Source organism: Poecilia reticulata, chromosome 12 (genome assembly GCF_904066995.2).
Source record: "Poecilia reticulata chromosome 12, P_reticulata-male-v2, whole genome shotgun sequence".
NCBI classification, from domain to species: domain Eukaryota; kingdom Metazoa; phylum Chordata; class Actinopteri; order Cyprinodontiformes; family Poeciliidae; genus Poecilia; species Poecilia reticulata.
The window spans coordinates 24,532,972-24,558,064 of NC_088841.1; the positions used below are offsets into that span (position 1 = coordinate 24,532,972).

The 25,093-nt window shown below is 41.8% G+C and overlaps 2 protein-coding genes across 3 annotated transcripts in view; both read left to right on the top strand.

Moving 5' to 3' along the window:
• Positions 1–1,693: 1,693 nt before the first annotated feature.
• Positions 1,694–15,762, top strand: LOC103474020 (actin, cytoplasmic-like). 2 transcript variants are annotated; one of them, XM_081613442.1, is made up of 10 exons: positions 1,694–2,024; positions 2,314–2,454; positions 12,293–12,417; positions 12,491–12,619; positions 12,881–12,991; positions 13,084–13,168; positions 13,250–13,411; positions 13,499–13,690; positions 13,809–13,990; positions 14,256–15,762. In XM_081613442.1, the coding sequence occupies exons 3-10, from the start codon at positions 12,295–12,297 to the stop codon at positions 14,397–14,399; spliced, it is 1,128 nt and encodes a 375-aa protein (XP_081469568.1). In that variant the 5' UTR covers positions 1,694–2,024; positions 2,314–2,454; positions 12,293–12,294; the 3' UTR covers positions 14,400–15,762. The 2 variants fall into 2 exon arrangements, with proteins under 2 accessions (XP_081469568.1, XP_081469569.1); XM_081613443.1 differs by lacking the exons at positions 1,694–2,024; positions 2,314–2,454 and adding an exon at positions 4,964–7,988.
• Positions 15,763–17,394: 1,632 nt separating this feature from the next.
• The window catches only part of LOC145554191 (NLR family CARD domain-containing protein 3-like), a 28,331-nt gene continuing 20,632 nt past the window's right edge, over positions 17,395–25,093 (top strand). Inside the window, exon 1 of the mRNA XM_081613685.1 lies at positions 17,395–17,445. The gene's annotated coding sequence lies outside the window, so the exon portion shown is untranslated. The remainder of the gene's footprint in view (positions 17,446–25,093) is intronic.

The following is a 25,093-nucleotide window of genomic DNA, read 5'->3' on the forward strand; positions in this document are numbered from 1 at the left end:
CTGATTTACCAATTGTTCAAAGGACACCAAAACTCCTTCACTATATAGGCCCCTATTTTTTAAGCCTTTATTCATCCATATTCTAAACTAGCGGTTCTCAACGTGGGCGGTACAGCTCCCCAGGGGCGTTCAGAGGATGGCAGGGGACGCTGGCGGAAATTTTTACAAAAAGGGGGCGCTGGGATGTCTTTGGGGGGCGTTTGGTCAAAGGTAAACTTTACACCTTGTATGCACAACAATACCAGTTTAGACTTTGAGCAACTTGTTAAAACTGTATTCTGTCACATTAAAACATGCTTGGCTGCAACAATATAGATGGCAGCTCCTCTTCTATTCAGTGTTTGTAGCTTAATGGCGAAGCTTCGCTCCTGCTACTGGTAGCTTCGCCGCATCAGTTCAGCGTTACACCGGCTGATGACGCTGCTGTGATTCACTTTGTCTGGTATTTTTGTACATATGTTTAGACAGTTCTGTGATCATGTTAAGCAGCAACTTATCTTATAAGCATGTAATTGCTAAAATCACGATACCCTCACTGTGTATCCCTCTGAAAAATTAACCCATTTCAATAAAGAAATCCCTCCACGGGTGATACCACGATAGAGAGCGTTCATTTTATAGCGTTAACACCGGTGATGTAAGTGGTCCGGTATGAAAAGGGGGTGATAGAACAACACAGTACTTTTAAATTTCAGTAATCAGAATGCAGAAATTGTTTCTGTTGTTTTAAAAGGTTTAAAACAACCTTTTGTTGTTTTAAACCTTTTAAAACAACAAGCGTTTTCCCGAATGCTACGCACCATAGGGGGGTAAAAAAAAAACGATGTGCACATTGCACAAAACTCTGAAACAGAAGAAGCGGGACATAAAACGGAGCGACAAACTAGATGTGAATTATGGCATAAAAACAGAGAATCCGACGCTGAACAGTGAAAAATCAACACGTGATGTGAAACACATGACAATTAGGCGCCGCAGCAGGTGATGAGTGAAGATTACTGGTGGTGAGCGTCAATAAATGATAAGTGATGCCCCTCCTGAAAGCTCTAGTTTGCACAATAAATGCCATGTCGGTGACGTTTTATGGATGATACTCTGATGTCCCATTCTCCTGAAGGCAGCACAGAGCTGCACCACCAGAAACTCACAGAAACACTGAAGAGAAGAAGAGTTATGATTAATGTAGTTACAGTTCTATCCATGTTTTAATGTGGCAGAGCTCAGTCGTTTTGCAAATAGTTCAAAGTTCAAACTGCCATTGTTTTACATCTTTTATCTGGTCATTTTGTGCAAAATTTAATAACTAGAAAACGGCACAGAACAAGAATATTTTTTCCACTATGATTGCCTAGGTGAAAAAAAAGTATAGTTTAGTATACTTCAAATTTGTGAAAGTACACTTTAAGTATACTAAATATTAAGTGCACTACCTATAAGTATATCTGAAGTATACTAAAAATACCCTTGTACCAATTTCGAAATTAGAACTTTAAATACACTTAAAATAATTGTACCAAAATACACTTTTAATATATTAAATAAAAGTATACTTTAAGTGAACAAAATATGGATGTATATGTATGAATTTTTAAGTGCCTTAATAATCTTTTACTAATAAAAAAATGATAATCATGATGTAATTTTTAAGAAAGTATCCAATCAATTTTCCGATGTGTGATGTAAAACCTTATAATCAATGGCATTAGCTCCAGTTCATATTCCAGACCAGATGGTGGCGGTATTGCACACTTCCATTTATTTAAAAAAAACGCCACAAAGAGAAGAAAAAACTTGAAGCAAGGAAGATAACAGACGCTGTTCAAATTCACTATTTTTACTTGCATAATATTGCCTTAAAAGTAGAGAGGGCCTTGACAATAGTTACTTATTTTGGTAAATTCAAGCGGGTGACGTCCTAATCTGAGTTAGACGACAACACAACGGGACAACAACCGATGAAAATGAAATGTGTGTCACAAAAGGAGCCCGGGGGGATGAAGGCTGCCAAGTGTTGCTAGCTGGTGGTAAGTTTGCTTATTAATTATCTTCATTTAATTATAAACAGTGCAGTAAAGATAAATAACTTACGTTGGTTTCTTAAATAATTATTTTATCAATTTTATTGTGACTTGTATGATTATTACTATAGTAATCATTCAGCTTCATATTATAACTGCATGGAGGCTGTTTGCTGCGACTCATAAACTAACCTGGTTTTAATTGAGCTCCATAAGACAAAGAGACTTTGATATTGTGAGGTGGTTGTGTTCTAAGACGTTCATCAATGATTTTATCTTCAACATATGTTTGCAGTCTAAGCAAATGAAGATGAAAGATGAAGCCAGAGAAATCAGGTGTTAGAAAACCTAAAGACTTTCCTGTCTCAGACGAAGCTCTGACTCCACCAGATCCCCAACCAGCTCCGAGGATGAACCTCCACATCGTCTTCATGATGTAAGTTTTTTTTAAGTTGTTCTCCACCATTAGCACTTTTTTTGGCTCTAGTGGCCTTTATTTGAAAGTAGTTTGACAGGAAAGAGGGCTATGAGAGAGGGGGAAGACATGCGGCAAATGTCACCAGGCTGGGAATCGAACCTGCGACCACCGGCATGAGGACTAAGGCCTCAATACATGGGTTGTGCTTTGCCCCAGCGTTACTACAGCACCCTCACGTAAGTTTGTTTTTTCAATGAGGAGCTAGCTACATTTTCAACAACAAAAACTGCTGTGTTACCAACACCAAGTGCTTAATAAACATGATTAGATTTAAAGGTAACTGGAAAGAATTTTTCTCTTCTTGTTAATCTAACATTTATCTTTCATACATTTTATTTGTTGTTGATGTTCAGGGCCCTGTGATGGACTGGTGACCTGTCCAGGGTGAACCCTGCCTCTCATCTGATGGCTGCTGGAGATGGGCACCACCAGTCCCCCTCACCACCCTGCAAGGATCAGCGTGTTCAGATCATGGATGGAAAGATTTTAAGGTAGTTTGTCTTCTTAAGTCCACACTTAAAACAGCTTCATAGTTAATGCCAATGTAACTGGGTCTATAGTAATAGTTGTATATTTCCACAAAATGTGTTCTTTCATGTATTTGCCTGCTTCTACTTGACTGTTGTTGTGTTCCTCTGTGTCTACTATAAGGGGTTTGGTCCTCCAACTCCGCCTTATTTTCTTCTTCTTTTGTTCAGGGTCCTCCAGGACTATTATAAATATTAAGTTATTAATTTCCTCTCCCCTTTTGTTATTTGTTCCACTGGGGAGAGGCAAGTTTTATAATCTATTGTAATCCTTTCATTTATATTGTTCAAATGTTTATTTTTCCTTCTGTATTAATGATAAGTGTTTGTAAATTTACCTTTGAGTTGCTATTACACCTTTATATCATTTGATGCATGCTAACTATTATTTTGTATAGATCGGGCTGGAGAACTGGAGCACATGCTAGGTGCTAATGCTAATATCTCCTGATTGACAGATTAAATAAACGGAGACCGCCTCCAAACCCAGACTTGATGTCTTGTGGTTTGTCTGATCACCACACACAACGCAGAAGTCCACCGGTCACACCAACATCAACTGACTCTGTGACATTGCTGTCTATTTTTTTTCTACTTCTAACATAAACAGGCAAAGAAGACACCCAGAAATGTTTTTCCACCCCAGGCATCGGGTCCCAATGTCACATATATGGCGAGTCCACATCTTAAAATTTTAAGTATTATTTTTTATTTGCCATTTTTCTGTTCTCTTTAAATACAAATGCTTTCTCTGTTTAATTGCTCTATTGTTCTTTTTTGTAGGTTCCTGTAAGGTGCAGTGAACGGGAATGTTCTGTCGTTGATCCTCACTTTCATGTTTTATTGTCACACTTAAATTTTCATGTTCATGTGTTCACTTTTGATGTGTAAACTGATCATTTATGTAAAGTTAATAAATTTGTGAGTAAAATTGGACAATTTTAAAATGTTAGTAATAAAACAAAATATTTGAATTACCTTGGGCATCTTGTGTAATTAATCTTTCCATGTAATTGTAGCCTAAAACAATGTAAGTACTGCAGTGTAGTTATGCATGTAAAGTACAAAATATGTACGTAGGAATAATGACAAATTATATGTAATTAAACTTGTAGTTTATTATCAATAGCAGGAAATCAAAAATAAAAATTAAGTGTAATTTAAATACATTACTAATATATTAATAGTATATTTAAAATATATTTGAAGTATATTAAATAAATATTTTTAATATAATTCTATGACAGAATTATTACACTCAAAATATAATTATATCAAAATATAATAAGTTCTGAAATATTATATTTAAAAAGTATACTTTTAAGTACACTAAGTACACTTTAAGTTGTTCCAAAAAAGTACACATATTATACTAAAGTATACTATTAGTTGCAATTTAATACTATTTAAATGCTACTAAAGTATGTTAAGCACAAAAAAGTTGATCCGAAATAGTACAGTTTAAGTACATCGATTAAAGTATACTTTTTTTACTTGGGATTCTGCTGCTAGTAGCAAGAAACACAATCACACTAAACTGGATTAAACCTGTTCACCAACTGTTGCTGAATGGAGGAGAAACTGAAACATGGCAACATGATGGAGCGTCCGACTGCTTAACTGCAAATGAAAAAAAAAAATGTAATGTGGAAAATAAAAAATGCTTAGAAAATTAAAAATTTTAGATTGGAAAATAAATATTTAGTTAAAAATAATTTTTTATTTATTTTAAAAATAAATAAATTTATTTAAAATTTATTATTTTAAATTTTAAATAAATTTAAAATATTTATTTAAATATATATATTTATTTAAATATAAATATATATTTATATATATAAATACATATATAAATATATATATATAATATATATATATATATATATATATATATATATATATATATATATATATAAAGGTTGAGGTCCGCTGGACCTCAACCTTTTTTTTCACGGGTTTCTGGTGGAACATTAAGTATGTGCCTATCCAGGTTGGACATGCTTGGAGACATATAAACATTAGCGTAATTTTTAATTATTTTTTTTTTTTAAGAAAGTCCAGGGGCTGTAAAACCTCACAGAAACTATCATTCCTTTAGAATCCACAGCACCTCAGAGGTATGGTGAGCACAATACCTCACCATACCTCTGAGGTATTTTCAGAGGTATGGTGAAAATACCTCTGAAAATGAATTTGCACTTTTCCTCTATGACATGCTAATTAAACTAATACTGTTAATTCTTTTAACCATCAATCTTCTCTACAGTCATGGTCAAAAGTAAGTACACCCTCTTTATTTCCTGGTGCCGTTTTGATGCAACATTGTGAACTGTGGAGCTGAAATCTTCCAGATGCTGGAAAAGAGCAAAAATCAACTTCTGGTTCAGAGCAGCTTCTGAACCAGAACCAGAGCAGGACCAGAAGCTGCTCTGAGATCAGTTTAGAGAAAATATTTGTGTTGCACTAAAATCTATGAAACCCATGAGTTTGTTTCAAAATGCCAACGACAGTCATCGACAGGTAAACTTACCCCTGAATTCCAGTCAGACTAGTTTGGGCTCTTTTCTCCTCATAACACTTTCTGTTTAAACTCATCTGTTCTGGTGTGACATCAATGGTTCTGTTGGTTCTGTATTGGTCTCAGTTTGTTGTTCAGATATTCTTCATCAACTCTTTGGATCGTTTGAATAAACTGTGAGTTTGATTTGTTTTTTACTTGAATTTTGTCTTTAGGAACATTCTTGCTTGTTTCTGTTCTCTTAAATCAGAAGTGAAAGGTTCACTTTCACTTCTGACCAAAGACCAAAGTTTCTGACCAAAGACCAAAGTTTAATCTCTGCTGTTTGAAGGTTAATCTACAGGGATTATTAGATTACTGATGAACTGGAATCAAACATGATGAACAGCTGATGTTTCTTTTCTTCTTCTCTGAACAAACTGCTTCATGATTTTATTTCCTGGTATCAAACTCTGATCTACACCATTAAATTCAAACACAACAATTTCCTGTTGCTTCCTTCAAAAAATATTAATACATATTATTGTAAAATATTGATGTTGAAATTTGTTCAATCAGTCAGATTAATCAACAGATAAACTTACCCCTGAATTCCAGTCAGACTCACCAGTCAGACTAGTTTGGGCTCTTTTCTCCTCATAACACTTTCTGTTTAAACTCATCTGTTCTGGTGTGACATCAATGGTTCTGTTGGTTCTGTATCGGTCTCAGTTTGTTGTTCAGATATTCTTCACCAACTCTTGGATTGTTTGAATAAACTGAGTTTGATTTGTTTTTTACTTGAATTTTGTCTTCAGTAACATTCTTCTTGTTTCTTTTCTCTTAAATCAGAAGTGAAAGGTTCACTTCTGATTTCAGACCAAAGTTTAATCATTGCTGTTTGAAGGTTAATCTACAGTAGCGGTTCTCAAAGTGGGCGGTACCGCCCCCCAGGGGCGTTCAGAGGACGGCAGGGGGCGCTGGCGGACATTTTTACAAAAGGGGGGCGCTGGGATGCCTTTGGGGGGCGTTTGGTCGAAGGTAAACTTGACATTTTAAATGCACAACAATACCAGTTTAGACTTTGAGCAACTTGCTGAAAATGTATTGTGTAACATTAAAACATGCTTGGCTGCAACTGTATCGATGGCAGCTCTTCTTCTAGTCAGTGTTAGTAGCTTCTGGCGCAGCTTCGCTCCTACTACTGGTAGCTTCGCCGCATCAGTTCAGCGTTACACCGGCTGATGACGTTGCTGAGATTAACTTTGTTTGGTATTTTTGTACATATATTTTGGCTGTTCTGTGATCATGTCAAAGCAGCAACTTATATTTAAAAGTGTTTTATTGTCTATTTGGATGCTGCCCACTTCCATGGAAGGACAACAGAAAATGGCTCTTATAAACATGTAATTGCTAAAATCACGATAATCTGACTTTGTCTCCCTCTGAAAAATGAACCCATTGAAATAAAGAAATCCCTCCATGGGTGATACCACGATAGAGGGCGTTCATTTTATAGCGTTAACACGGTGCTGTAAGTGGTCCGGTATGAAATAGTTGTGATAGAACAACACAGCACTTTTAAATTTCAACAATCAGAATGCCGAAATTGTTTCCAATGTTTTAAAAGGTTTATGTCAGTCTGACTTTTCCCCATCGATACTCTTCTGACCACTGCACACCTTAGGGGGTTTAAAAAAAACAAAAAACGACGCGCACATTGCACAAAACTCTGTTACAGGAGAAGCGGGATATAAAACGGAGCGACGAACTAGATGTGAATTATGGCATAAAAACGGAGAATCTGACGTTGAAAAATGAAAAATCAACACATGATGTGAGACATGACGATTAGGTGATTATTTTTGATAATAATTACAGAAACAAGCATAAAAATCAAAACATCTACAATAGTGATAGTAACTTTAAGAATAAAACGATAGTCCGTGCAAAGTAGCCTACAAATTCTTTGGTGGGGGGCGGTGAGGGACCTGGATAAAGGCTAGGGGGGCGCTGGCCCAAAAAAGGTTGAGAAACACTGATCTACAGGGATTATTAGATTACTGATGAACTGGAATCAAACATGACGAACAGCTGATGTTTCTTTTCTTCTTCTCTGAACAAACTGCTTCATGATTTTATTTCCTGGTATCAAACTCTGATCTACACCATTAAAGTCAAACACAACAATTTCCTGTTGCTTCCTTCAAAAAAACATTATTACACATGATTGTATAATATTAATGTTGAAATTTGTTCAATCAGTCAGATTAATCAACAGATAAACTTACCCCTGAATTCCAGTCAGACTCACCAGTCAGACTAGTTTGGGCTCTTTTCTCCTCATAACACTTTCTGTTTAAACTCATCTGTTCTGGTGTGACATCAATGGTTCTGTTGGTTCTGTATCGGTCTCAGTTTGTTGTTCAGATATTCTTCATCAACTCTTTGGATCATTTGAATAAACTGTGCCAATGTGGGTCTACTCTTTTATTATGCCTATGGAAATCAGACGTGCTGATTTCTGGTTCTGGTTCTGCTCTATGGCAGGCCGTTTTATCATAAATTTGTTTTCGCCTGATTATCCGTAATTACATTCCAGATATCTAAAAATGCATTTTTACTAGATAAAACTACATTTTGACTATCCAGGATGGTAATTTAAGATACCTGCATTTACATTCTGAATAGTAAGAAACGTAATTCACCATTTTTTCAATTACATTTTGACAAGTCAAAATTCCCCTCAAAATTCAAATTCCCCTCATGGTCATGAGCTTTGGATCATGACCAAAAGAACGAGATCACGGGTACAAGCGGCCGAAATGGGTTTCCTCCGCAGGGTGGCTGGGCTCTCCCTTACAGATAGGGTGAGAAGCTCGGTCATCCGGGAGGGACTCAGAGTAGAGCCGCTGCTCCTCCACGTCGAGAGGAGCCAGTTTAGGTGGCTGAGGGCATCTGGTCAAGATGCCTCCTGGACGCCTCCCTGGTTAGGTGTTCCGGGCACGTCCCACCGGGAGGAGGCCTCGGGGAAGACCCAGGACACGCTGGAGGGACTATGTCTCTCAGCTGGCCTGGGAACGCCTTGGGGTTCCCCCGGAGGAGCTGGAAGAAGTGGCTGGGGAGAGGGAAGTCTGGGCCTCCCTTCTGAAGCTGCTGCCCCCACGACCCGACCCCGGATAAGCGGAAGAAAATGGATGGATGAAAATTCCCCTCAAGATATCTAAAATGGTGTCACTGAATCTGTCATTTGAAGTGACACATATTAATTATTACAATCTAATATATATCTAACTTATGAATAGTCTAAATTAAATTTTTAGATATCTGATTTAAGAATTGTGTGGAAGCCCCTTCGTGCTCTCAAAACAGTTGTTTGCAGAATTTTATGTTTCCTGCACAAAATTGTCAATAAAAGCCACAACTTTGAAAGAACTTGGCAATGTTGGATATGCGGAGAACGCAAAACATCATGGATTTTGAGACTGCTTCAGAATCATTTCCAGCAAACCGAATGCTCTGAACATCAAACAGCTTTGAAAATCTTAATAGTGCTGTCAACCAATTTTCAACATGAATGCGGTGCGTTTTCAAACATGTTTCCCTTTTTTCTACTTTTTATTGTTTTATTAAACTTAATAAATGTCAGGGACATTTTGACTATACAAAACATGTTCAAGATATGAGTAACGTCACTCTGACTAGTCAGAATGATCATTTAAGATATCTTAAATAGAAAAGCCGTGTAATTCAAGATCTAATTCATTTGGAGATATCTGAAAATAAAGTTTGACTGGTCAAAATTGATATGTTATGAATGGAGTGTGGGTTCCTCTGCCCAGCTGGTACCATTCAGCAGCTCTGACTGAAGGACCCAGGCAAGAAGTTAGACTTAGACTTATTTTACTGTCATTGCACAAAGAAACAAAAGTAAAATTGGAAATGAAATGTCATCGCTTGGCTACCCATAATTGTTGTGTCATCTGCATATTTCATGATGTGGTTGGTGTTAAATCTGGGAAGACAGTTGTGGGTCATCAGTTTAAACAGCAGGGGGCTCAGTACAGTCATGGCCAAAAGTTTTGAGAATGACACAAATATATCTTCACATGATCTGCTGCCCTCTGGTTTTCATGTGTGTATGTCACATGTTTTCATCACATACAGAAATACAATTGCAATTATATTATGAGTAACAAAAGCTTTTATTGACAGAATGAGTTAATGCAGCAAGTCAATATTTGCAGTGTTGACCCCTCTTCTTCAGGACCTCTGCAATTCTCCCTGGCATGCTCTCAATCAACTTCTGGACCAAATCCTGACTGACAGCAGTCCATTCTTGCACAATCAATGCTTGCATTTTGTCAGAATTCCTAGGTTTTTGTTTGTCCACCCGTCTCTTGATGATTGACCACAAGTTTTCAATGGGATTAAGATCTGGGGAGTTTCCAGGCCATGGACCCAAAATCTCTATGTTTTGTTCCCTGAGCCAGTTAGTTATCACCTTTGCTCTATGGCAAAGTGCTCCATCATGCTGGAAAAGGCATTGTTCATAACCAAACTGCTCTTGGACGGTTGGGAGAAGTTGCTCTTGGAGGACATTCTGGTACCATTCTTTAATTATGGCTGTGTTTTTAGGCCAGGCTGTGAGAGAGCCGACTCCCTTGGCTGAGAAGCAACCCCACACATGAATGGTTTGAGGATGCTTTACAGTTGGCATGAGACAAGACTGGTGGTAGCGCTCACCTCGTCTTCTCCGAACAAGCTGTTTTCCAGATGTCCCAAACAATCTGAAAGGGGATTCATCAGAGAAAATGACGTTACCCCAGTCCTCAGCAGTCCACTCCCCTGTACCTTTTGCAGAATTTCAGTATGTCCTTGATGTTTTTCCTGGAGAGAAGTGGCTTCTTTGCTGCCCTTCTTGAGACCAGGCTTTGCTCCAAGAGTCTCCGCCTCACAGTGCGTGCAGATGCACTCAAACCTGCCTGCTGCCATTCCTGAGCAAGCTCTGCACTGCTGGTAGCCTGATCCCGCAGCTGAAACACTTTTAAGAGATGGTCCTGGCGCTTGCTGGTCTTTCTTGGGCACCCTGGAGCCTTTTTGGCAACACTGCAACCTCTCTCCTTGAGGTTCTTGATGGTGCGATAGATTGTTGACTGAGGTGCAATCTTTCTAGCTGCGATACTCTTCCCTGTTAGGCCATTTTTGTGCAGTGCAATGATGACTGCAAGTGTTTCTTTAGAGATAACAATGGTTCACAGAAGAGAAACAATGATGCCAAGCACCAGCCTCTTTTTAAAGTGTCCAGTGGTGTCATTCTTACTTAATCATGACAGATTGATCTCCAGCCCTGTCCTCATCAACACCCACACCTGTGTTAATGGAGCAATCACTGAAACGGTGTTAGCTGGTCCTTTTAAGGCTGCAATGAAGTTGAAATGTGTTTTGGGGGATAAAGTTCATTTTCTAGGCAAATACTGACTTTGCAATTAATTGCTGTTAAGCTGATCACTCTTTATAACATTCTGGAGTATATGCAAATTGCCATTATAAAAACTGAAGCAGTAGACTTTGTCAAAATTAACATTTCAATCATTCTCAAAACCTTTGAACACTGGTTCATTTCCTTGAACCAGTGTTCAAAGAAATTATGTTGGAGGTTTTATTACCCCAACTGACAGGCTGGACCCCAAACTGCTGCTGATCTTCTACCGCTCATCCATTGAGAGCTTGCTGACATACTGTATCGCAGCATGAGAAAGTAGCTGCACCGTGGCAGACAGGGAGAGGCTTCAGAAGGTTGTCAAAGCAGCACAGAGAATCATTGGCTGCCTTCTCCCCTCCATGCTGGAAATGTACACCTCATGGTGCCTTAAGAGAGCAAAAAACATCCTGAAGGACAACTCCCACCCTGTCTTCAAACTGTTTGACCTACTGCCCTCCGGGAAGTGCTACAGGTGCTTTAGGACAAGGACCCTGCCAGCATGCCTTGGTGGGCCCCAAGTGGGGGAAAGGAGTGCTGATATATGGGTCCCATGTGGGTTTGTCTGAGGGTTCCACTGTGGCCCCACATGGGTTTGCCCATGTTGGGGCACAACCTACATGGGCCATACATGGGCTCTAAATGGGCATAGCCATGTGGGCCCATGTAGGGCCACCATGGAACCCGTGGACAAACCCATATGGGATCCATATATCAGCCCTCCTTTCCCCCAGATGGGGTCCACCTAGGCATGCTGGCAGGGGACAAACAAAATCAAAAACCGTTTCTTCCCTACAGCTGTAACAATCCTAAATTCACACATGCACTGATTTATTTCCTCTCCCTCTCCCCTCTTTCCCCAGTACCTACCTACAGTATAATCACTTGTGATATTAACTGTGCAATATTTACACTGTGCAACAACACTGTCTCTGTGCAATATTTATATATATTTTCTACGTATTCATATTCTGTATTTTTAAATTTGGTAAATTTTTGTCTATACATTTTACGTGCATTTCTTCTTTTTAATGTACATGTCTGCACTGGAAAAAGGGCTTTTAATTTCATTGTTAACTTGTATAATGATAATAAAATGCATTCTACATTAGCAAGCAATATGGAGGGAAGCAGCAAACGGAAAGGGTTCGCTTTTAGCTTAGCTGTAAGTCCACTTGGGTGTGGTGGCAGGTTTTCCTACTTTCATCACTGTTCACATCCTGTCTGACTTCAAGCTAAACCCCGCTGAGGTTTTATTGGAAGAAGACAGTCTGTCTTGTTTCTCTTCAGAAATGGAGGATGATATTGCTGCTCTCGTTGTTGACAACGGCTCCGGTATACTCAAGGTTGGGTTTGCTGGGGATTATGCTCCTTGTGCCGTTTTCCCCTCCATTGTTGGGCGACCCAGACACCAGGTAGGAACTGCACCACCTTCATCAGTCTCAGGTGTGATGATGTAGCAGTTTGATTGACTGAGTTTGTGTGCAGGGTGTGATGGTGGAAATGTGCCAGAAGGACAGCTTTGTGGGAAACAAGGCCCTAAGCAAGAGAAGCATCCTGACCCTGAAGTCTCCCATCGAGCGCGGGATCATCACCGACTGGGACGACATGGAGAAGGTGAGTTAAAGCTGAGATTTACTTTACATACCTGTTAACATGAGGCTATTGGTTCCAACAGTGAACTTAAAGTTTGCTTCTGATGCTCTGGGTTTATCAGTAACTAATGCAGAAAAATGTGTCTAGGCTTAAAGCTCAGTAGCTGCTCTGAAAGTTCTGATATAAAGACTGCTGCCCTAATTTAAAGCCATTAAAATCTTGGCATTTTGTCCTTCATAATGGCCGTACCGTCTTAATTTGTGGTCAACCTGAACTCTTCAGATCTGGCATCACATCTTCCTCAACGAGCTCCGTGTCGCTCCGGAGGAACATCCGGTCCTACTGACAGAAACTCCTCTCAACCCCAAATCCAACAGGGAGAGAACGACCCAGGTGAGTTCTGACCCGACCCAGTTCAGAGGAGAGACTTTCTTCTACTTCGTTATCTGTAAAGAGAAGTGAGACGAACCCTCTTCCTTTTCCAGATCATGTTTGAGACGTTCAGCTCTCCTGCCATGTATTTGGCCATCCAGGCTGTCTTGTCGCTGTATGCCTCCGGTTGTGTCACAGGTCAGGGAATTATGAAACAGAGTTGGCTTCTGAAGTGACTCATGATGGCTTTGTTTACTGACTTGCACTTTAATCTCCCAGGCACAGTGATAGACTCTGGTGATGGTGTCAGCCACACTGTGCCCATCTATGAAGGCCACGCTCTTCCTCACGCCGTCCTACGTCAGAATCTGGCTGGCAGAGATCTGACAGACTACCTGATGATGATCCTCACAGAGAGAGGCTACATCTACACTACCAATTGTACAGCTCAGTCAGAATTAAACCAGCCTTTAAGGTTTGACCTTGTTGACCTTGTATTCTGCTATGACCTTTTATTCTGATCTCCAGCTGAGCGTGAGATTGTGCACAACATCAAGGAAAAGCTCTGCTATGTGGCTCTGGACTTTGAGCAGGAGATGAAGACGGCATCTTCCTCCTCTTCCCTGGAGGAAAGCTATGTGCTTCCTGACGGCCAAGTCGTTACCATTGGCAACGAGCGTTTCCGCTGCCCAGAGGCGCTCTTCCAGCCGTCTTTCATCGGTCTGTAATGAGTCAATGATCAAACCCTAAGATCCAATGCACTTCATATCTCTACAGTAGCATTTAGTGAACTTGTTGCTGGTCCCAAACTTCAGTGACCTGTACCTGTTGTCTTTAGGAATGGATTATGCAGGTATTCATGAAACCACTTACAGCAGCATCATGAAGTGTGACGTTGACATTCGTAAGGATCTGTTTGCCAACATTGTCCTTTCCGGCGGTAACACCATGTTCCCTGGAATCGCTGACCGCATGAGGAAGGAGATCACTGCCCTGGCTCCATCCACCATGAAGATCAAGGTATGAAGGTCCTTTGTGCCCATTGACCTGCTGCAGTATACCTGGATGAGTTCACAGGTCAAAGGTAATCCAGAAACCTAATACAGCTGTTGCAGTTGGTTATTTTGAAACAAGTTGATAATGTCCTACAGAGATTGAGAAATGAAACTTGACCAACAACAAACCTGCAGACTTTAATCTTGATGGAAATCTAGAACATGGATTATTGAAGATTTCCTCTCAAACTTGGATGTTTTTCTTGACCTTGTCGTTTCATTGTGAATAGATCACCTATCCACCAGAGAGGAAGTACTCGGTCTGGATTGGCGGCTCCATCCTGGCCAATCTCTCCACCTTCCAACATATGTTAATCAGCAGGCAGGAGTACAATGAGTCCGGTCCAGCTATCGTCCACCACAAGTGCTTCTGAAGCGTCCTCCCTGTCCCAGAGAGGCGCCTGATTTTCAGCTGCTGCATCGTCTGGTTCATCTGGTGGAAGCGGCTCAAACATCCTGTTGGACATTTTAGTTTGATTATTCTTTTAGTGATGTTTAACCATAGCACTTGTAGAAATATTAGATTGATCCTGAGTGTTTTGAGTAGGCCTCAATTTCGATTAGATTTAGATTCATGATTTAATCAATAATCTGATCAGTAGAAAATATTTCTTAGTTATAATGAGCAACATTTGATTAAAATTACTCTAATCAGTAGGTCTTTTTTTATATTAAACCACAGTCTTAACAAGTGTGTAAGTCATATATTCATCTGAAAATGTTTTAGTTCATTATAACCAAAGAAGTTGAAAACTAACCAGAAAATGTTAAGTGTAACAGATGTTTTGGTATTGAAGCTGTTAATGTCTGTTTTATAAGAGTTTAAAGATATTATAAGAAATGTGTGCCAATTTTTATGATCAGAATCTGCTGTTTGATGCCCTGGGTCAGAGGTCAGAGGTCTGTAGAGCTCTGTGCGGTTCAGGAACCAGTTTGAGGCAGTTTGGAAGAATGTAAAATACAGATAGCTGATAAACTTCGGCCCATTTTCTTGAGAAAAATGTTTCCTTATGAAATGAAAACATTAATTGTTCCTACCCTGGGAAAATATGCAGGGAGGATTAGACGGCGATGAATTCATCCTTGGTAACACCTGCAGGGTCGCTGGCGTACAGGTAGCACTTCATGACATGGTGCTGTTTGTACACAGGCAGAGACCAACTCTAAACATTAGAATGCATCAGACAGTAAAAACACACATTGATAAAAAAGTAATTGAGCTAAAACAGCCAATCAGATCCCTGGGCTTTAACCACACAGCGCTCTCTGGAGACGGGTCTTTGTATTTTTATATGTTTCCAAGGTAATTAATTTCTTCTTTGTGGCTTTGGTTTCTGAGGAATATGTTAGGCTGTTGGTGTGATTTTATCCACTTGATTGTTTGAATAAATTCTAGTTGATTGTGAAGTTGAACAGTGATTGTTGTCTTGGTTTCACTTTTACACACGGCATCAATGAACCTGGGAGACGAGAGGTGACAACGAGCAACAGGTTCATTTTTCCAGTCTCAAAAATCCCCAAACAAGATCAACCAGCAGTGGTTGCAGTTGAGCCTGACATGAACTCAGGACAGTGAAATTTTCAATCATGACCCAGTTTGTTCAGATTCACCACCTGGATGAGTCCAACATCAGAACAATCAACTGTCTGTAGACTGAATACATTAAAGCCACTGAAACTCTACACAGCATTAAATCACTGTAACATCATGATCTGAAATAAAATGCTTACACATGGTACTCCAGTTGTTTTCTTGGTTTTTGTTTTACCCTCTGATTGTCTAAAATCAGTTTTTGCTCAAACTTTATGAAGTTTGCTCAATCAGCTCAATCCCACTGCCTGCAGTAAAAGTGGTGAGTTGTAGTACTCTAGTCTGTTTGCCTGACTTAAAATCAGCTCCATTAGCAGGACTCAACTCTTAACTCTCCCCTTGTCACCCTTTCTGGAAGAGGGACCAGATTAAAAGTTGAGGGGCTTCAGGCCCTTAAACTCTCCTGCTCCATGCAATAGTTTATAGTAGGAGGCTCTCTGCTGCCATCTAGTGGTCAATTTGCCAACTATTGCACTTGACCTACATTTGTAAAAAGGTCAACCTTTTTACAAATGTAGGTTGTACATTTGTAAAATATACAACCTACATTTGTACAAATGCAGCATTTGTACCAGATGCTGCATTTGTACCAGCATCTGGTACAAATGCTGCTGCTGTGCAGACAGTGTAAATGCTCTGACAGTAAATGAATATTTACTGTGGAGCCAGATGTCTAGTAAGTCACATCAGGCTCTAAACTATAACTTTATATTATGGACTTGAACAGGCCACATGACATTAGGATAGGACTATAAATCTGAGTCAGTATAAAATTAATCATCTCCACATTTAAAACACTTAAACTGATGCAATTTCTTGGTATTAACTTTATTCTGAACCTGTGTAGAAAATCTTACCTAAGATGTGCTATAAAATCAGAGTCCCTCCATATTTGAGAAACCAAATTTTGAAATGTTTGTGAGTTATGAAATGTTTCTGCAATAGAGGAAGCTCATCTGAAAAATGTATCCTGAATTTCTGGTTAGATCTGTTTATAAAATTATCACAGATTTTAAATGTTTCAGAAACCAGGACTGAGATTTGTCTTTTAGTCTGTTGAGGAAATTTCTGCTATCAAAGAATGAATCTGTCCAGTAACTAGAGGAAGGTGTTGGAAGACCCACCTCACTGAACTGAACAGCCAATCAAACACATCAGATGATTATAAAGTCACAGCTAAAAACGAACAGCTCAGGTCTGAACGGACCCTCAGCTCACTGGAGGAAACCGTTTCAGTTGGACTTTCACTAAAAAAAACAAAACAGGAAATAAGAGAAACAAGGAGTCTGATCAGAAACAAACCTCTAGTTCTGCTTTTATAGATCTAGACTCAGTTACAAGAGCTCTCACACAGAGACAAAACATTAAATTCAGGTTGATGTTTGAAATGAAATCAGGGTTTCAACCTGGATCAGCAGAACCTGTTCAGCTGAGACTGTCCTCACTCTGCTCACCTCACTAACATGATGATCAATGATTATATAGGAACTACAGTTTAGTTAAACTTTTCTGATTATTTTCTGTTTGTATTTATATTCTGACCAGTTATTGCAGAATGAATAAAGCAGCTGTTCTGTTTTCTGGGCTCGTTTCTCCTCATGATTCCTTTATTTTCATCAAAACTTCTTTTCTTCCTCATGAGGATTTTATTTTGTTTCCTCTGATTTCATATCAGATCTACTTTCTGGTTATTCTGCTTTGAAAGAAGAAACTAAAGACCATGTGAGTTCTGACATCATCAGCCACAAAATCCCTCACATTTACTTTCAGTTTTAAAGTCAGTCTGTTGTTCAGATGTTCTTCATCTCTTTGGATCGTTTGAACAAACTGTAAGTTTGATTTGTTTCCTACTTAAACTTTGTCTTCAGGAACTTTCCTGTTTGTTTTTTCTCTCTGAAGTTTGGAGAACAGATTCACTTTTGATTTCAGATCAAAGTTTCATCTCTCTTCCTTTTAAAGTAGCGGTTCTCAACGTGGGCGGTACCGCCCCCCAGGGGGCATTCAGAGGACGGCAGGGGGCGCTGGCGGACATTTTTACCAAAGGGGGGTGCTGGGATGCCTTTGGGGGGGGTTTAGTCGAAGGTAAACTTTGCACCTTAAATGCACAACAATGCCAGTTTAGACTTTGAGCAACTTGGTAAAACTGTATTGTGTAACATTAAACCATGCTTAGTTGCAACTGTATTGATGGCAGCTCTTCTTCTATTCAGTGTTTGTTAGTTTCTGTTAGCTTCCGTTAGCTTCTTGGCGCAGCTTTGTTCTCCTGCAAATGGTAGCTAAAATCACGATACCCTCACTGTGTATCCCTCTGAAAAATGAACCAATTTAAATAAAGAAATAAAGAAATCCCTCCAAAGGTGATACCACGATAGAGAGCTTTCATTTTATAGCGTTAACACCAGTGCTGTAAGCGGTCAGGTATGAAACGGGGTGGATAGAACAACGGTACCACAGCACTTTTAAATTTTAATAATCAGAATGCGGAAATTGTTTCTGTTGTTTTAAAAGGTTTATGTCAGTCTGCCATTTCCCCATCGATACGCTTCCCGACCGCCCTGCACCTTAGGGGCTTAAAAAAAAAAAGACGCGCACATTGTGCAAAACTCTGAAACAGGAGAAGCTGGACATAAAACGGAGCGATGAACTAGATGTGAATTATGGCATAAAAACACAGAATCCGAAGCTGAACAGTGAAAAATCAACACATGAAGTGAAACACATGAAGATTAGGCGGCGCAGCAGGTGATGAGTGAAGATTATTCGTCTTATATTATTCGTCTTATAATGGATAAATGATAAAATAAATTTAGCAACAGGAAAGAAACTAAAGTGGACATAGCAGTAAACCAAGAGGATAATACTAATCAAATTAAACTAAATGGAAATGAATGAAGAACAAAATGCAAGAATAAACTAAGAAACTAAAGTAAATACAGAGGAATAAACTGGTATGGCAAGACCTTTCGAGCAATAATTAATACAGAGACTGTATGCCAAGAATAAACAGACACTATTTCCAGATAAAAGGTAAAATGATATTGTTGAAATGTCATGGGTTTGTTGAGACCACATCTAGTACTGAGAATAAATATCTTACAGACCATAACAGTAAAGAACTGATCACTTATTTATGTTTTTAATTAGATTTGATATACTTATTTCTTCAATATTATTGAAGCCCTCTCTATTTGGGCTGCCACCTTATCGTGGTGGAGGGGTTTGAGTGTCCCAATGATCCTAGGAGCTATGCTGTCTGGGGCTTTATGCCCCTGGTAGGGTCACCCAAGGCAGACAGATCCTAGGTGAGGAACCAGACAAAGCGCAGCCCGAAGACCCCTTATGATGGACACAAACTTTGGATCTGGTGTTCCCTCGCCCGGACGCGGGTCATCTGGGCCTCACTCTCGAGCCAGGCCTGGAGGTGGGGCACGATGGCGAGCACCTGGTGGCCGGGCTTTTACCCACGGAGCCCGGCCGGGCTCAGCCCGAAGAGGAGACGTGGGTCCCCTTCCAATGGGCTCACCACCTGCCGGAGGGGCCAAAGGGGTCGGGTGCATTGTGCTATGGGCGGCAGCCGAGGGAGGGGACCCTGGCGGTCTGATCCTCAGCTGCAGAAGCTGGTTCTTGGGACGTGGAACGTCACCTCTCTGGTGGGGAAGGAACCCCAGCTAGTGTGCGAGGCTGAGAGGTTCCGGCTAGAAATAGTCGGCCTCGCCTCGACACATGGCTCTGGTTCTGGAACCAGTCTCCTTGAGAGGGGCTGGATGTACTTCCACTCTGGAGTTGCCCACGGTGAGAGGCGTCGGGCTGGAGTGGGCATACTTGTTGCCCCCCATCTGGGCACCTGTATGTTGAGGATCACCCCGGTGAACGAGAGGGTAGCCTCCCTCCGCCTACGGGTGGGGGGACGGTTCTGACTGTTGTTTGTGCTTACGGGCCAAACGGCAGTTCAGATTACCCACCCTTCTTGGAGTCCTTAGAGGGGGTACTGGAGAGTGCCCCTCCTGGGGACTCCCTTGTTCTACTGGGGGACTTCAACGCTCACGTGGGCAATGACAGTGAGACCTGGAGAGGCGTGGTTGGGAGGAACGGCCCCCCCGATCTGAACCCAAGTGGTGTTCTGTTGTTGGACTTCTGTGCTCGTCACGGATTGTCCATCACGAACACCATGTTCAGGCATACGGGCGTACAGATGTGCACTTGGCACCAGGATGCCCTAGGCCGCAGTTCAATGATTTACCTTGTCATCGTCTCATCGAATTTGCGGCCGTATGTCTTGGACACTCGGGTGAAGAGAGGTGCGGAGCTGTCCACTGACCACGACCTGGTGACGAGTTGGCTCCAGTGGTGGGGGAGGAAGCCGGTCAGACCTGGCAGGCCGAAATGTGTAGTGAGGGCCTGCTGGGAACGTCTGGCGGAGTCCCCTGTGAGACGGAGCTTCAACTCTCATCTCCGGCAGAACTTCGAGCACGTCCCGGGGGAGGTGGTGGACATTGAGTATGAGTGGACCATGTTCCGTACCTCCATTGCCGAGGCGGCCTATCAGAGCTGCGGCCGCAAGGTTGTTGGTGCCCTTTGCGGCGGCAACCCTCGAACCCGTTGGTGGACATCTTCGGTGAGGGATGCTGTCAAGCTGAAGAAGGAGTCCTACCGGGCCTTTTTGGCCTGTGGGACTCCAGAAGCAGCTGATGGGTACCGGCGGGCGAAACGGCATGCGGCTCAGGTTGTCGCTGAGGCAAAAACTCGGGCGTGGGAGGAGTTTGGAGAGGCCATGGAGACAGACTTCCGTACGGCTTAGAGGCGATTCTGGTCCACCATCCGGCATCTCAGGAGAGGGAAGCAGTGCAGCACCAACACTGTTTATAGTGGGGATGGTGTGCTGCTGACCTCAACTCGGGACGTTGTGGGCCGGTGGGCGGAATACTTAGAAGACCTCCTCAATCCCACCAACATGCCTTCTGTTGAGGAAGCTGAGCCTGGGGACTCTGGGTTGGGCTCTCCAATCTCTGGGGACGAGGTCGCCGAGGTGATCAAAAAGCTCCTCGGTGGCAGGGCCCGGGGGTGGATGACATCCGCCCAGAGTTCCTTAAGGCTCTGGATGTTGCAGGGTTGTGTTGGCTCACGCGAGTCTGCAATATCGCATGGACATCGGGGACAGTTCCCCTGGATTGGCAGACTGGGGTGGTGGTCCCCCTGTTTAAAAAGGGGGACCAGAAGGTGTGCTCCAATTACAGGGGGGTCACACTCTTAAGCCTCCCTGGTGAGGTCTATTCAGGGGTCCTGGAGAGGAGGGTAGTCGAACCTCGGATTCAGGAAGAGCAGTGTGGTTTTCGTCCTGGTCGTGGAACACTGGACCAGCTCTACACCCTCAGCAGGGTCCTGGAGGGTGCATGGGAGTTCGCCCAACCAGTCTGCATGTGTTTTGTGGACTTGGAGAAGGTGTTCGACCGTGTCCCTCGGGGGGCCCTGTGGGGGGTACTCCGGGAGTATGGGGTACCGGGCCCTTTGATACGGGCTGTCAGGTCCCTGTATGACCGGTGTCAGAGTCTGGTCCGCATTGCCGGCAGTAAGTCGGGCTCGTTTCCGGTGAGAGTTGGACTCCGCCAAGGCTGCCCTTTGTCACCGATTCTGTTCATTACTTTTATGGACAGAATTTCTAGGCGCAGCCGAGGTGTTGAGGGGATCCGTTTTGGTGGCCTTAGGATCGCATCTCTGCTTTTTGTGGATGATGTGGTCCTGTTGGCTTCATCGGAACGTGATCTGCAGCTCTCACCGGAGTGGTTCGCAGCCGAGAGTGAAGTGGCCGGGATGAGGCTCAGTGCCTCCAAATCCGAGGCCATGGTCTTGAGCCGGAAAAGGGTAGAGTGCCTTCTCCGGGTCAGGGGGGTCGTCCTGCCTCAAGTGGAGGAGTTTAAGTATCTGGGGATCTTGTTCACGAATGTCGGAAGAAGGGAGCGGGAGATCGACAGGCGGATTGGGGCAGCGTCTGCCGTGAAGCGGGCGTTGTACCAGTCCGTCGTGGTGAAGAGAGAGCTGAGCCAAAAAGCGAAACTCTCGATTTACCGGTCGATCTACGTTCCCACCCTCATCTATGGTCATGAGCTTTGGGTCATGACCAAAAGAACGAGATCACGGGTACAAGCGGCCGAAATGGGTTTCCTCCGCAGGGTGTCTGGGCTCTCCCTTAGAGATAGGGTGAGAAGCTCGGTCATCCGGGAGGGACTTAGAGTAGAGCCGCTGCTCCTCCACGTTGAGAGGAGCCAGTTGAGGTGGTTCGGGCATCTGGTCCAGGATGCCTCCTGTTCGCCTCCCTGGTGAGGTGTTCCGGGCACGTCCCACCGGGAGGAGGCCTCGGGGAAGACCTAGGACACGCTGGAGGGACTATGTCTCTCGGCTGGCCTGGGAACGCCTTGGGATTCCTCCAGAGGAGCTGGAAGAAGTGGCTGGGGAGAGGGAAGTCTGGGCCTCCCTTCTGAAGCTGCTGCCCCCGCGACCCGACCCCAGATAAGCGGAAGAAAATGGATGGATGGATGGAATATTATTTTTCATGTCAGTGTTAATGTCATGAGGCTGATGACTCCATGACACTTTCAATTTGACTCACTAGGATTTGATTAAGAACCAGATTTGTTCTTTGTCATTTCTGTCCAGTAAAACTATTAATCTATAAATCAATAGACAGGTCTATATAAAGATATAATCCATGTTTCTGTCTCATATTTGTATGGCATTAAAAGGACCTGGAACTTTTGTGTTTCCACTGAAAGCTCTGGTTTGCATAATAAATGCCATGTGGGTGACGTTTTATGGATGATACTCTGATGTCCCATTCTCCTGAAGGCAGCACAGAGCTGCACCACGAGAAACTGACAAACACTGAAGAGAAGAAGAGCTATGATTAATGTAGTTACAGTTCTATCCATGTTTTAATGTTGCAGAGCACTGTCATATTGCAAATAGTTCAAAGTTTAAACTGGCATGTTTTACATCTTTTATCTGGTCATTTTGTGCAACATTTAACAACTAAAAAATTGTACAAAATAAGAATATTCTTTCCACTCTGATTGGCTGCTGTTAGTCCTACCAATTTTAACTTGAATGTTCATTGCATTTTTTGTAGACACCTGTGAAAATAATTTCTATTCCCATGACTTTTTTGTTCTCTGGGAAATTATTTTTGATGATAAATACAGAAACAAGCATAAAAATCAAAACATCTACAATAGTGATAGTAATATCAATGATAAAATAATAGTCAGTGCAAAGTAGCCTACAAATTCTTTGGTGGGGGGCAGTGAGGGACCTGGATAAGGGCTAGGGGGGCGCTGGGCCAAAAAAGGTTGAGAAACATTGTTTTAAAGGTTAATTTTCAGGATTATTAGATTAGTGATGAACTGCAATCAAACAACATAAACAGATGATGTTTCTTGTTTTCTTTTCCTGAACAAACTGCTTCATATGTCTTTATCCTGAATTCAAACTTTGAGAGCTGTTTTACAAAACAAGAATAGCAGATTAAGCCAGTATTTTTCAGATATCCTGGCTTAATAAAGCCTTGATTTTGTTTCCCAAAAGCAGTAGCACATTGGTTGAAATAGCGTTTTATCCTGTTCAACTAGCCTGCTCCAAATCACAAACATTCATAATTAGTTAAGCCTGGTGCTTCACACCTATCAGAAACCATAGCGCCATTGATTCCACCTTCTTATATTTTGGTCTTTTTTTTCACTCTGCATTAAAATACTGCAAATTGTTATTGGTATTCAGTCATGTACTACTTGTATTTTTACATTATGATGGTAGAAAATGCTATTACCAATTTTAAAATGATCCACTGTTTGCTGTTGTAAGTTTGTCTAAATACAGAAATGAGGTTGGAAAAAAACCCTGCACATGACAAGTTGTTTATGTTGCCAACATAAAAACAGAACATGTGGTTCAGGAGCAGGAGAAGTGAGAGAGAAGAGGGTGATGGTGGTGGGCGGGTCCCAGCACAGGAAGCCCAATGAGCGACGCAGCTGCCTGGTTCATTGCAGCAGCTGAGGCTGCAGTACAGGGACATGATGAGGGACGGGGTCAGCAAAGGCAGTGAGTTTACAGTGTGTGTTTATCGCTACTCTGAAGTGTGTTTGTAGGTAAGTCAGTGAACACTGTCCATCGCCCCCCAGCCACAGTACTTGATAAGTGATAGAGCGGTCATCAGCTGACACAGGTAGAGCTCTGGTTCAGGTCCATAGATGTCATGGAGAAAGGAGCAGGTAGTGGGAGCAGAGCATCTTGTTCATAACATCCTGGAGAATTTGAGATAGCCAGCCTTCCATGACTGACACAGGGGGAGTCAGATTCAGACAACCAAACCTAACAATCAGCCCAAAACCTGGGAGTAGTGATGGACTCTGACCTGAACCTTCAGAGTCACATTAAGACAGTCACAAAGTCGGCCTTCTATCACCTGAAGAACATCTCCAGGATTAGAGGACTTACGTCTCAGCGCGATCTAGAGAAACTCATCCATGCGTTTATCTTTAGCCGTATTGATTACTGCAACAGCGTCTTCACAGGTCTGACTAACAAATAAATCAAACAGCTGCAGCTGATCCAAATGCTGCTGTTCTTGTTCTGACTAAAACCAGGAAGATAGAGACATAACACCAGTTTTAAAGTCCCTACACTGGCTCCCTCTAGCTCAGAGAATAGACTTTAAAATACTGTTGTTAGTTTATAAATCACTGAACTGTTTAGCACCACAATACATTAAAGATCTGTTATTGTTGTACCAACCATCTAGACCCCTCAGATCTTCTGGTTCTGGTTCTGCTCTGCATCCCCAGAACCAGAATCAAGCGAGGAGAAGCAGCATTCAGGAAATTCAGGCACCACAAATTTGGAACAAACCTCCAGAAAACTTTAAAACAGCTGAAACACTGAGTGCCTTTAAATCTCAACTTAAAACCCACCTGGTTAGAGTTGAATTTTAAACATAATCAATTACGTTTTTAACTACTTAATGTAATGTTTTGATTGTTGATTCCATGTTGCATGACTTTGTGTTTCTGATAATGTAAACCACTTTGAAGTGCCTTGCTGCTGAAATGTGCTATAAAAAATAAATTTTGATTGATTGATTTTGATTGACAATACTTTATTTTGGATCAGGCCAGCTCTGTTAAGTTCCCCATCTGCCTTAAAGTTTTACTGTTACATTTCAATGGCGACTCCAGACAACCAACCTGATGATCAATCTCACCAAGCTGAGCTTGTAAATTCTCCGAGGTCTGTTCCTTTCTTCCAGCAAGTTTCAGGAACTGAAACTGAGCTGTGGTTCTCAACAAGAATCACTTCCTGAATGTTTCCCACACAGCATCTGAGTCTTGAGTGTTCACAGCAGCTCTGGCTCCAGACAAATTTAACAGGGGGGCATCGACTTATTTTGGGGGGGCAAAATGCATCGACGTAGCTGAACATAGACCTACAGGC

Coding starts and splice junctions, on each gene's coding strand:
- LOC103474020 (XM_081613442.1), top strand. CDS start 12,295: ATGGAGGATGATATTGCTGCTCTCGTTGTTGACAACGGCTCCGGTATA. Junction 13,412..13,498: donor CTACATCTACACTACCAATT/GTACAGCTCAGT, acceptor TCTGATCTCCAG/CTGAGCGTGAGATTGTGCAC. Junction 13,691..13,808: donor CTTCCAGCCGTCTTTCATCG/GTCTGTAATGAG, acceptor TGTTGTCTTTAG/GAATGGATTATGCAGGTATT.